This window comes from Trachypithecus francoisi, unplaced genomic scaffold (genome assembly GCF_009764315.1).
Source record: "Trachypithecus francoisi isolate TF-2019V2 unplaced genomic scaffold, Tfra_2.0 Lachesis_group15, whole genome shotgun sequence".
Lineage (NCBI taxonomy): Eukaryota > Metazoa > Chordata > Mammalia > Primates > Cercopithecidae > Trachypithecus > Trachypithecus francoisi.
In genome coordinates this window covers 57,525,541-57,538,905 of record NW_022681460.1, presented here as the reverse complement: position 1 = coordinate 57,538,905, position 13,365 = coordinate 57,525,541, and the positions used below count along the sequence as shown (strand labels likewise).

The 13,365-nt window shown below is 42.3% G+C and overlaps 1 protein-coding gene across 4 annotated transcripts in view; it reads right to left on the bottom strand.

The window, feature by feature from the left end:
- TMEM242 (transmembrane protein 242) overlaps positions 1-7,100 on the bottom strand; it is a 35,665-nt gene extending 28,565 nt beyond the window's left edge. For all 4 annotated transcript variants that reach the window (XR_004442869.1, XM_033234957.1, XM_033234956.1 and 1 more), the window contains exons 1-2: positions 6,035-7,100; positions 5,329-5,429 (exon numbers count right to left, since the gene is read on the bottom strand). Coding sequence is in view for 3 of the 4 variants with exons in the window: in XM_033234957.1 (XP_033090848.1) it covers positions 5,329-5,429; positions 6,035-6,122 (189 nt within the window). In the remaining variant the exon portion in view is untranslated. The remainder of the gene's footprint in view (positions 1-5,328; positions 5,430-6,034) is intronic.
- Between the last annotated feature and the right edge of the window lie 6,265 nt (positions 7,101-13,365).

Sequence of the window (13,365 nt, the reverse complement as noted above, 5' to 3'; positions counted from 1 at the left end):
CAAACTCCCTGGCTCCAGCAATTCCCCCACCCAATCCCACCCCCTACCTCAGCCTCTCGAGTTGCTAGGACTACAGGTGTGCGCCATCACATCTGGCTAATTTTTTTTTTTCCTTGTACCAACTCCTGGCCTAAAGCAATCCTCCCATCTCAGCCTGAAATGAGTTATTACTAGTTGCCTGTATCCAAAAATGAATCTTAGTGGAAACTTGATTGTTAGACGTTGATGTCATTATTAAGATTTTTTCTAAATTATTTTATTAAGTTTCATTATTCACTTTAAAACAATCTAATCACAAGCTTTATTCTCTGGGGAAGAATGTCACATGACATTCAGACACCATGGTTCAAAATTTTCAAAATGGACACTGGCTGACTTGCTATAGGAAAACACTGACTCGCCAAAAAATAACACTGTGTTAAAGGATCTTTAGATATAGCCACATGTGCGAGCCATACATGTGTACATATGTAGATATGGCTACACTATTCCTCACTAACACATTATTTTTCTTAAATTAAAATTAAGGCATTTGTATATGGAAGTTGAAATTAACAAATCATATTGCAATTAGGGTATACAGAATCCCCAAGATGAAACAGAAAAATTATTTTCTAAATGAGAACTCTGTATTTATAATACCTCTTGTGCCTGAAGATACGGGTGCCCCTTATCGTCTACCACTTACCAGAACCCTTGAAAAAGCAGGTGATAAAATTAACCTATTATTCACATGTGTGGCACTACCATGAGCAAAGTGTTCAATTTGTCAGAAGGTCGGCGACATACTTACAAATACGGTTCGCAGTTTTAGCTTTTCTTCAGTCTAATCTTGGGATGAATTTTATGTAAATCACATGAATTTTTTCTTCTTTTTTTTTTTTGAGATGGAGTTTCACTCTTGCTGCCCAGACTGGAGTACAATTGCGCGATCTCGGCTCACTGCAGGCTCCGCCCCCCGGGTTCACGCCATTCTCCTGCCTCAGCCTCCTGAGTAGCTGGGACTACAGGCGCCCGGCACCTTGCCGGCTAATTTTTTGTATTTTTAATAGAGATAGGGTTTCATCGTGTTAGCCAGGATGGTCTCGATCTCCTGACCTTGTGATCCGCCCGCCTCGCCCTCCCAAAGTGCTGGGATTACAGGCGTGAGCCACTGCGCCCGGCCTTGGCTGTGTTTCCATATTGTGCAATACATTTTTTAAAATATCGATTTTTATAACTTTCCAGAAGTTGTAACTGTATCAGAAGATGAATGACTTGTCCTTTTTATCTACTCATTACATAAGTGGGTATTAAAATAACTCAGTTATTTTATGAATTTTTTTCCTGCCATAATGTTAAGATAAGCAGGGACACCAGATATTTCAGATAAATAGACTTTGCATGTGATTATGTATTTTCTTCAGTTATTTTAACCAAAAAGACATATAATACACGTTAGTTTCTCTTATGGCACCTCATTTAGTCTACCAATTATGAGACCGATGTACAAATGCAAGATATACTAGTTAACAAAAATGTTGATCTATTTTAATAGATCGACCAAAGAAGCTCAAGAGCAGATTATTTGGCCACTTTTATCTTGCACCTTCCTCTTTCTGTTTATTCAAGAAATTACAAAGAAAAATGAAAGTCCATTCAGCATCTATTATTGCTTTTCAACTCCCAGTCGTTTTGCATGAGACACAGCTAAGACGATGAAAACAGGACATTAAAAGGATAGCTATCATCCCAAAATAAAAGCGGTGTAGGCAGTCCCCAACTGACAAGTTTATCATTTTAAAGTCCTCTGGGGTTACAATTTGAATCTGTTTTAATATCTAGAATCCCAGGCTAATGGACAGAAGTCTATTTAAATAGCAATATTACTAAAAATTGTAACATTTCTTCCCTAGAAGTATCCAAAGACGGGAAGAGTACCAGGTTGGGCAAGTTGCTTAATTCATCTGTGCCTCAGTTTCCTGCTCTTTAATGGGGACCACACGTAACAGTGCTGCCTAGGGCTGTGAGGGGAGTTCAGTGAGTAAAGCTCACAGAAGAGCAGCCACCACATGCTAAGCACTCAAATGTTAGATATCATTCATGTTAGAAAAGACCTCCAGGTGGCAACTGTGAAGTATACTAAGTGACATTCTTAGACTGGTGCTTGCTCAGTCTACACGCATTAACTGTGTGCTCCAAAATCTCTGAGTTCTTCTACAAACCATTTTACCTCTGAAACAGAGTCTGCGTAAGTGGTCATACTCTAATTCCAGCGTTTTCCCAGAGGAAGACAGAACCATCTAAAACAGGGGTTCTCAAACTTCCCGGTCTCAGGATCCCTTTACACTTGGGCCCTAAAGACTTTCAATTAGGTGGGTTGTATTTATCAATATTTAATATATCAGAAATTAAAATTAAGAAATTCTTAATTTGTATTAGTCATTTAAAAATAGCAAATCGTTCTAGATTAATATAAGCCTAGTTTTTAGGAAAAATTACTTTTCCAAAACAAAACTGTGCAAAGTGAGACAATGTTTTACATTTTTGTTACTCTTTTATTTATTTATTTTTTATTATTTGAGACAGAGTCTCACTCTGTCACCCAGGCTGCAGTGTAGTGGCATGATCTCAGCTCACTGCAACCTCCACCTCCTGGGTTCAAGCAATTCTCGTGCCTCAGCCTCCCAAGTAGCTGGGATTACAGGTGCATGCCACCATGCGCAGCTAATTTTTGTATTTTTAGTAGAGACAGGGTTTCACCATGTTGCCCAGGCAGGTCTCAAACTCCTGGCCTAGAGTGATCTGCCCAAAGTGCTGGGACTACAGGCGTAAGCCACTGCACCCGGCCTGTTACTCCTTTAAATGTCTAGCTTAATAAAAGATAGATGAATTTTCACATCTGCTTTTGTATTCAGTCTGTTGCAAGATATTATCTTTGGTGAAAATAAACAAATAAAATCTGGCCTCACACAGATATATGGTCACATCTTTGGAAAAGGGAAGAATATTGTAATAGCTTTTCCTTCTCTGATAATACACCAAAACAAATAACTTATGAAGGATTAGTTGCAACATGGAACCTGGAGTCATAACAATAAATTTTTTTTGTAATTTCTTATTAAAATCCATTAGTCTATTTTGCACTTTGAATGGACTTTAAGACCAGGTATCATGCTCATTCAGAAGATACTGGTTATATAGATCTTTCAAGTTATACAGATTTTCAATTGTTGACACCATTTATTAAAATAATATTTTAAAAAACACATCATTAATATCACCATAAAATCTCATTGGAAAAACCATTAAATATTGAGCAAGTGTTAAGCTCATGATGACAGATAAAAGTTTTCTAAAATCTAACTTTTCACTCGAAAGCTTGAGTTTTATCAGTGGCAATAAATACTGACAACTGTTTGCTTGAAAAGACAAGCTCATTTTATTCATTATTAAGATGTCTGCCAAATACCCACTTCTGAATAAGCATAGTTTGTCAGTTGTTCTTTCAAGGAAAAATGATATTCTATAGGAAAAAAGTGGCTAGTTCAGCTTGCAATTCAATTGCTTTTCTAGAGAAAAAAATCCTACTTCAGTATAAAATAGAAATGCTTTATGTATTTCCCATTTCTTGCTTTTTTTTTTTTTTCTTTTTTCTTTTTTTTTTTTTTTGAGATAAGAGTCTCGCTCTGTCGCCCAGGCTGGAGTGCAGTGGCACGATCTCACTGCAAGCTCCACCTCCCGGGTTCACGCCATTCTCCTGCCTCAGCCTCCAGAGTAGCTGGGACTACAGGCGCCCAGCACCACACCCGGCTACTTTTTTGTATTTTTGGTAGAGATGGGGTTTCACCATGTTAGCCAGGATGGTCTTGATCTCCTGACATTGTGATATGCCCGCCTCGGCCTCTCAAAGTGCTGGGATCACAGGTGTGAGCCACTGCGCCTGGCCTTGTATTTCTCATTTCTTTACATAGAATATTAAAAAGAGGTTTATTCGAGGGTCATGATTTAATAAAATTATTTTATTTCTTCAACAAGGGCATTCTTAAGTAATGCTGGCTTTAAAAAACACAGGTACTTTGTAATGAAGAACACAACGACTTTCAGCACAGTTTGGTGCTACTGCCTTAGTTAGATCAAGGTATCAGTAGTTTTACTCTCCACTGCCTCTGTACCATTAGTACAAGCATCTTACTATCATTATGAAAATAGTTCTGACTTCATGGACCCAAGGATCAAGGATCAGCAGGGTTCTGTGGACCACAGTTTGAAATACTGTTAGACCCTGAAGGGCATTTGTGATGATCAAATCTCTGAACAATAAAATAGGATGGAAAGTTGTGAATATGTGTACGTGCTCCCCCCAGCCCCAGAGAATCCCTAGTTTTCATTAGATTATTAAAATGATCAGTGAGCCAAGGATTAACATAACTTAGATTTAGAAATCAACCAAAACTCTACTGTTAAGGCACTACTTTGGTTTCTACCACAAAATATATTTCTGCTCTGAAAACATTCTATAACATAGAGAGAAAATGACCCACAAGGTCCATAGCAGTGATTTAGGAAGCTCCATGTAAGTATTCAGAGGGGATCCAAGCACACTTTAAATGTGGTCTCTTGCCATTATGGTATCAATAAGGCTTAAGTATGATTATTAAACATAAATGTAAGTTGGAAAGGAAACTTTTTATGATGTTTTACATAACACTTTTCCTCCATAGCACACATCAAATTGTAATTACACAGTTATTTGTGTGAATATTTATTTATTTTTGAGACAGAGTCTTGCTCTGTCACCCAGGCTGAAGTGCAGTGGTGCGATCTGGGCTCACTACAACCTCAGCCTCCTGGGTTCAAGTGATTCTCCTGCCTCAGCCCCCCGAGTAGCTGGGACTACAGGAGTGCACCACCACGCCAGGCTACCCAGCTAATTTTTGTATTTTTAGTAGAGATGGGTTTTTGCCATGTTGGCCAGGCTGGTCTCAAACTCCTGACCTCAGGTGATCCACCCCTCTGGGCTTCCCAAAGTGCTGGGATTACTGGCGTGAGCCACAGCACCTGGCCCAAATTTAGATTTAAAGTCATGTTGTGAATAGGAAATGTACCAGACAAGCTTTCAAAGTCTTGTTCTGCTAAAATTTAAGAGAGCACATAAGCACATCTTTCTAAATGAAAATAAAGACCGTTGGTTAATTTGTACATTTCTAGAATCCATGAGCGTATATAAATTCACATCTTAAAGCAATGTGGAAAGCCATCAATATTTTATTTTTTCTATGCAAAAGCTGCTGTATATTGTAAACAATAACAATAACGATGCTATGAATGGATTTCAGTGTCACCAACCTTATTGAACCATTCAGGGCTTTTCTTTTTAGCCAATGATAATGTTGTAATAAATCCAGCTAGCATTCCCGCTGCAGCAACAGTACCAAGGAAAATTCCACCTGCCAAGAGTTTCAGGGAAGAGGGGGGATATTTCAAAAATTAAATAAAAAGAGGTTAAAAAGACGTACAAAAGTAAGTTTAAGATACTATTCGAGTTACAATCAAAATCACTTTTGAAATTCAAGAAACCATGGCTAAGCAGCTCTTGCTAACAGTAAATGCCAGTGGCTGAGAAACTCGCGTGACCTCACGACCTCTGGTTCCTTGAGTCATTCCGAGTTATTATTCCCGAGCGCAGAGAATAGGCTCAGCTTCCCTTCCCCCTCTCCCCTGGGACCACGGCGTGAAGTTTCTCATGGGGATATAGAGACGATGGCAATCAGAAAAGGCAAGGCTCGAGAACAGCTGCAGAGGTGATGGGGAAATACGGCACGCCCAGGAGAATAGTTGGCGGGATCTGCCCCCCGCCCCGCCCAAGGGGAGACTCCACCCAACAAGCTACCTACCCGCCCTGGGGCCGCCAGACTCCGCGGGCTAAACTCAGGGGCAACCCCAAGCTAAGGGCTCCCAAAGCGGGATGTGTATGTGAATACCCGCCCCAGCGCAAGCCAGGGTCCGGGGTTGGCTAGCCCCGACGCCCGCACCTCACCACAGCACACCTTACCTTTAACCAGGAAAAGCCGGTCATCCGTGGACCCCGGAGCCTCCAGCCCAGAGGCCGGCTGCCCAGTTCCAGCGCCCGCTGTCTCCATGCTTAGGTCGCCTCTAGTGCGTCCGTCCCCAACTGGGCACGGGTGGAAGCGAGAGCGAGGCAGAGGAGAAAGGTTCCGCTGCCGCCTCCTCCTGTGCAATCTGAAGAAGGGTCCGGAGTGCGGCCGCTGTCCCCAAACCCTCCTCCCGCGCCCAGGCAGGGAAGACGTGCTGTGCCCAGCGCCGAGGGCGATGCCCTCCAAGGCCGTCTCCTAGGGAGGATCACTTTATTTCTCCAAGGAGATCATTGCTGGACTTAAGTGATTACTTTGGCTGTTTGAAAGAACGCTCAGCCCCGACTGTAGGAGGCAGTGAGGGTCGCAGATTGCGCCAGGATTCCAGGCCCCGCCTGCTGTGAGACCTTGGAGCTCATTTTCCTGATCAAGCTTACATTGTGTCCAACGATTTGGCCAACGCTAACACTCCACGATTCTAAAACGCAGGCCTTGGTCTTCTGTCTGTACTTTTCTAGGTAACTTCCTAACAGTGGTGAGGAAAGGTGTAAGTGACAGGCTTTCTCTCTGGAGGAGAGCCAGCCACCTGGCTCTGCGGTGACGGGTCCCCTCGCCGCGGTGTGAGTGCTTGGCCTCCCTCGGGAAGTGGAACACTTACTGGATGACCGAATGAAGGTACCACCCCCGAGAGGAGAGCGAGGCCCGCTCGAAGGCCTTGCAGAGCTGCCGGGAACGTTGACAGCTAGCAGGTTTGGTTTTCTGCTGGAAGGCTGGTTTGCCCATTCTGTAAATGGCCATGGACAGGAGGAGGCTAGTGGTGATAGAAAATCTTTTCAGCCTCTCAGAGAACAATGACATCTTGTAAAATAAGGCGGTCTCTCTGCCATTTGTCCTGCCCCCCAGCACTGGAGGGCATGAGCTTCCTGAGGATGGAGATGGGACTTAATGTTCAGTTTATATCCCCCAGCTTTCAGGTATTACCTGGTTACCAACAACAAATGCATGTTGGATGGATGAGCAAATGAATGCATCTATTTTTGCATCAGTGAAATGCAGTTAATAACTCAAACCTGGGCTCCGGTCCTAAACCGCTTCTCAGGTTTGTGAACTGGGGGTAACTTAGCCCCTCTATACCTCAGTTTCCTCACCTGTAAAATTTAAAAACTGATAGTAGGCCAGGCACGGTGGTTCACGCCTGTAATCCTAGCACTTTGGGAGGCTGAGGCAAGTGGATCACCTGAGGTCAGAAGTTCGAGATCAGCCTGGCCAACATGGGGAAACCCCGTTTCTACTAAAAATGCAAAAATTAGCGGGGCCTAATGGTGTGGGCCTGTAATCCCAGCTACTTGGAAGGCTAAGGCAGGAGAATCGCTTGAACCCAGGAGGGAGAGTTTGCAGTGAGCTGAGATCGAGCCATTGCACTCCAGCCTGGGCGACAGAGCAAAACTCTGCCCTCCATCCCCCGCCTCCAAAAAAAAAAAAAAAAATTGATAGTACCTAACTCAGGATTGCTGTGAGAATTAAATGAAGCAACATCTATAAAGAAGTTAGCACAGTGCCTGGCACACATAAATATTCAATACATGTTACCTTTAACTATTACCACCTGTGATTCCAGTAGCTATTTTGCTGCATTGCCTATGGGGATTTTTTAACATGATGGATTACCGAGGTCTGCCATGGATTACTACTCTGAAGGCCTGAGGGTGGCAGGACAGAATGTAAAAGCTCCGTGGGGGTTCTGAGGATAAAAAACTACTGCTCTGTTCAAATTTTTGTGTGGATGAGATCACACAGAATGTATGTGACCTTTGGATTTCCTGGAAACACAATGTCAGTATCTGAAAGGGCTTTTAAGCTGGTAAATGCTGTGCTAATTTGTTGAAGGACCTATCCTTTTTCCTTCCCCTCATACATAACAGTGACTATAGCTGCTAACGTGTATTGAGTGCTTTCTATATATCTGACATTGCACTAAGTGCTTCAAGTACATTATCTCATTTATTTCTCTCCATAAACTCAGAAAGACTAACTTGCTCAAGCTCACACAGCTGTTAAGTGACAGAGACAGGGCTTAAAAGCAGGTCCTTCCTTATCCACTGCCAGTGGTCCTCAAGTGTGAACGAGAATATTGGAATAACCTGGAAGGCTTATTGCACTCAGCTTTCTGGGCCCCATTCCCAGAGTCTGTGACTCAGTTGGGGCTGATAATGTGTATGTCTAAGTTTCCAGGTGATGCTGTTGCCACTGGTTCCACTTTGAGAACGTCTTCTCTGTGCCTTCCCCTTATGGATTACACCTCTTAAAACCCACACCATACACTTTAACGCTTGGAAATCTGTTTTCCCAAGACTGCTTAGGGAGAAAAAGTGCAGACTCCTCCACTCTCTTCTTTGCTGTCCCCTTAGAAAAGAGCAGAAACTTTTATTTTATTTTATTTTATTTTAAGGATTAAGCTGGGTATAGTGGCTCAAACCTGTAATCCTAGCACTTTGGGAAGTTAAGTGCAGATCACTTAAGGTCAGGAGTTTCAGATCAGCCTGGCCAATATGGCAAAACCCTGTCTCTACTAAAAATACAATTAGCTGAGTGCGATGGCGGCACCTGTAATTTCAGCTACTCGGGAGGCTGAGGCAGGAGAGTACCTTGAACCCAGGAGGCAGAGGTTGCAGTGAGCCAAGATCACGCTGCTGCACTCCAGCCTGGGTGACAGAGCAGACTCTGTCTCAAGGTGATGATAATAATAATAATTTAAGATTTATATCACTACTTACTGTAAGGAACAGAAGGGAGATAACAGATCTTGAAATCTAGGGAAGTTACAGAGTCCTGCATTCCAGAGCCTGCCTCCATTGAAAGTAACTGCACATCCTAGGAAACTGGTGTCTGCTTTGTTCTGGATGTTGCAGCTCACAAACCTCTACCTTCTTTCCAAATCCCCAAAGTAAAAGACACTCTTGCTTTTTTCTACTTGAAAACTTGTTTTCCCAATATACACAGGGCTGAAAAGGCAATTGACACAAACCAATGGTTTACACTTCAGCCTTAGATGAGCAATTTGCATTTTGAGGATCTTTGTGGGGTACACATGAAGGAGAGGAGGAGCTGTGAGTTCCTTGGTCAAGGCCTGTTTGTGGAGAGTACTGTGGCCCCATTTCTCACTAGCCGGGCACCTGCCCTGTGACTTGCTGTGTGCCAGATCCTGGGAGATGGTGTTTCCAGAGCCTCGGAAACCTGCCACGCACTAGGACGGGAAGTCCCTGGCCCGGGGATAAGACCAAATTCCAGGCATCCCAAGTTGGAATGCTGAAAGAAAACATTTTTAAAAGACATGGTTTCCCAAGGTCTCATATCTCTACAGGACACTCAGTTGGGTACTTTGGGTACAATTTGATTAACTGCACTGCTCTAAGAATTCCAGAATCCCACCCAGACTTGTTACTATAGGAAGATATGACACAAGCTCCAAACAAATGAGTTGTAGACATTCCAAGCACAGTTTCTTTTTCTTTTTTTATTATTATTATACTTTAAGTTCTAGGGTACATGTGCACAATGTGCACGTTTGTTACATATGTATACATGTCCAAGCACAGTTTCTTTGCAGAATGGGGACTTGAGTTCTGAAATAGCAGGGCAGCATTTCCAAGTGTGGAAACCAGAGATTAGAAAGTCACAGAGCTTTGTTGCTTCATGCAGCACCAGCAGGACTGATATTTCAATGGAAGCACGGTACCCCTCTAGAAAAAGGTAATGGAAATCTCTTGCAAGCTGAGGAGGCTACTGGGAAAGCAGGTTTATCTGAGACGGATGCTGTTGCTATTTCAGTGTTTGTTTTAGTCAGCTGAAAGTTCATGCCAGGGACACATTTGACCACATTCTTATTTCAAACGTTTTGGCTCCTGTAGATCCTATTTCAGATGTTGACAGCTAGAAACCTGTTAGCTCTACAGTTCCCGGAATTTGGATAGCCCTAGCTCTAGCTGGTTTTGAATTCTGATGAACTTTTTTCCCCATCACTTTTTAAAACATTTCTTCAGAGCTTCAATCTCTCCATGTTTAATGTATGAGGCTGAATTATTTTGAAAATCTGATAAGGGTCACATCATTGTTACTGCTACTTGATATAAGATAGTTGTCAAAAATATAGGCCACATGCAGTGGCTCATGCCTGTACTTTGGGAGGCTGAGGCAGGCAGATCACCTGAGGGCAGGAGTTTGAGACCAGCCTCACCAACATGGTGAAACCCCATCTCTACTAAAAATACAAAAATTAGCTGGCCGTGGTGGCAGGCACCTGTAATCCCAGCTACTCAGGAGGCTGAGGCATCAGAATCTTTTGAAACCAGGAGACGGAGGGTGCAATGAGCCAAGATCATGCCATTGTACTCCAGCCTGGGTGACCGAGCAAGACTGTCTCAAAAAAATTATATATATATTTGTGTGTGTGTGTATGTGTGTGTATATATATAACATATTTTTTATATATAAATATATAATACATATATTATATATTCTATATTCATATATATAGCAGAGATCTTTAAAAGTTATTGCCAAATTAAGTGTGTGCACAGAAGAAAAGATCTGGACTTTACACTGAATTATTAACAGAGGCTACTTTGACAGAGGGAGGAGGTGAGTGTTCTATCTGTATCTCTTCTACTTTCTGCCTTAGTAAGTAAAATGCTGACCAAAGCCACATTTTTACATATTTCTATAATGTTTGCAAAATTTTTAATAAGGGACATGTATTACTTTTGTGAGAAGGGAAAAATGGAAGGAAAACAAAATAGTTTAAATATGTATCACCTTGTTTAAAGGATGAATTTTCGTTTAAATAGAAATGGTTTGGCCGGGCGCGGTGGCTCAAGCCTGTAATCCCAGCACTTTGGGAGGCCGAGACGGGCAGATCACGAGGTCAGGAGATCGAGACCATCCTGGCTAACACAGTGAAACCCCGTCTCTACTAAAAAAATACCAAAAACTAGCCGGGCGAGGTGGCGGGCGCCTGTAGTCCCAGCTACTCGGGAGGCTGAGGCAGGAGAATGGCGTGAACCCGGGAGGCGGAGCTTGCAGTGAGCTGAGATCCGGCCACTGCACTCCAGCCTGGGCGACAGAGCGAGACTCCGTCTCAAAAAAAAAAAGAAATGGTATGTAGGTTTCCAGGGTAACTCATCAAACTCTCCAGCAGGATACCCAGTGATAACATTCTTGGAAAGCGAGGGAATAAGAGCAAGATGCATTATATCATAAGGAGAAGCTCTGGGCTGGCCTGAGAGCCCCGGTGGTATCTGCACCTTGAGTTTGCTGCTCTCAGGCCTCTTGAATTCTTCCCAATATCTGCTCTGAATCCCCAGAGCTACAGCTCCTTCAAAATGGCATTAGTACGATCAATACTGTGCAGTGGAAATGGTAAGTATGGTAATAACTCCTCTTGAGTGAGCTGAAACTAGCTTGAGTCTCATTACTCATTTCCAGTTTCTCATTACTTATCTTTTAGAATCATATTCTGTAACTGCCTCAGGCTGAATAATACGTCTGTCTTTACCACAGTAAATGAGAGTTGCCATTATATATTCCTCCATTCAATTTTTCTTACTGTGGAGTATATCTTTCCTATCTCTTTCTGTGCTATCAGTTGAATTGTTACTGTTAATGAAAGACTAGAGATCTTTTCGAGAGCTGTTATATTTCATAAGCCATTAGATATTATAAAAGAGTGATGCATATAATTTCCTTTAGCTATGTTTCTCTATCTTCTTGTGAGGATCAAATAAGATCACGGATGTTCAAGCATTTTGTAAACTGTCGAGTATTCTGGCAATGTAAAGCATTGTTATTTTTAGTCCTGTGTATGTCCCAGTTATAGAAAAGACTCTTAGCATTCCTAAAAGCCAAATATATTTCCATCTATGCATTATCATTTTGCCAGTATTTCATATACAAGGACATATGTTACACTCACATTTACTATTAAAATCTGCGATAACCACTTGTGTCATTAAAGGCATCTTATGTTTATTGTATTTATTGTTAATAATCTATCCTATTTTGATATATTAAAGACTATAAATTATAAAATGATTTAAACACAAGTACTATCACATGTATGATGAGAGTGACCACATAAAGTAGTAAGACCTTTTCTGACCAAATATTGTGTTTAGATTGACTTTATTTTTTATTGACACAGCAAGTATTTACTGAGCACTTCTTATGGTCTTAAGTGCAGTTTCACTCTAGTGAAGTAAAGAGGCACAGTCCTTGGCTCATTGGAGCTTATAATTCCATAGCCCTTAATTTTCTCAGAATTTCATCAAAACATCTTTTTGTTTGAACCTTTGCAGTTGATATTCTTTCTTGGTCTTCTATTTTCTGCCTTAATAAGTAAAATAAGGTTTACTTCTTTCTTAAAAACTATGCAGTGCTTTAAGTCACTTCTCTGAATATCAACTGTTACTGTAAATGTTGATATAGAGGGCTTAAGAGGTTGGTCTGCATATATACCAAACCCAGACTGTCCTGTCTTGGAATTCAGAGGGGGCCTGTGGGGAAGGGACTAGTTCCTAGAAGTAGGTTCAGCAACTGAGGCCTAGAGAAAAAACTCAAAAGCAAGATGCAGCTGTCCCTGGGGGACAAAGCACATGCCAGGGGGTCATGGCAAGAGAGTTTTTCAGTCCAGGTGACCTAGTTGTGAGATGAAGTGGAAGGATTTTAAAGTAGGTAACAGGGCATCCTGGAATCCAGGGCAGGGAGGGAGTTCAGAACTTCAGGCAGGAAGACTGGTGTCACCAAGAAATTTGTCCATGGGTAGCAGAGTCACAGCCCCTAGGCAGAACTGAAGACCTAGAGATAGTAACTGGTAATTGTGCAAGACACAAAACCAGCTAAAATAGCAAGGAAATGAGACCGTTTGTCAGGAGCCCGGTTATCAGACCTGGATCACTGTGATAGAGTCAGACATACTCTGATGTTGAGTCAGCAAGGCAAACTGAGAGGCTCAGGTCCAGAAGTACATGCTGATTGAGGTCAGCATGATGGCTGGGTCTGCAGGTAGGAATGGGAGTTCAACCTTACAGGGGTGGGAGGCTCAAGGAAAGGGAGGGAAAGAAACAGGGATCTTGCCTTTAGTGGTACAACTTGTTCATCTGCATGAGGGCCTCCATCTTGGGGGGTATGGAACAGGTTGAGTCGGGAATCCAGCCCGCATTTTGTTCACCAAAACCTTGTGCTCTGGTGCTGGAATCCAGCAGCCCTGGGGAAGGTGCACCTTTCTGGTTCACACACA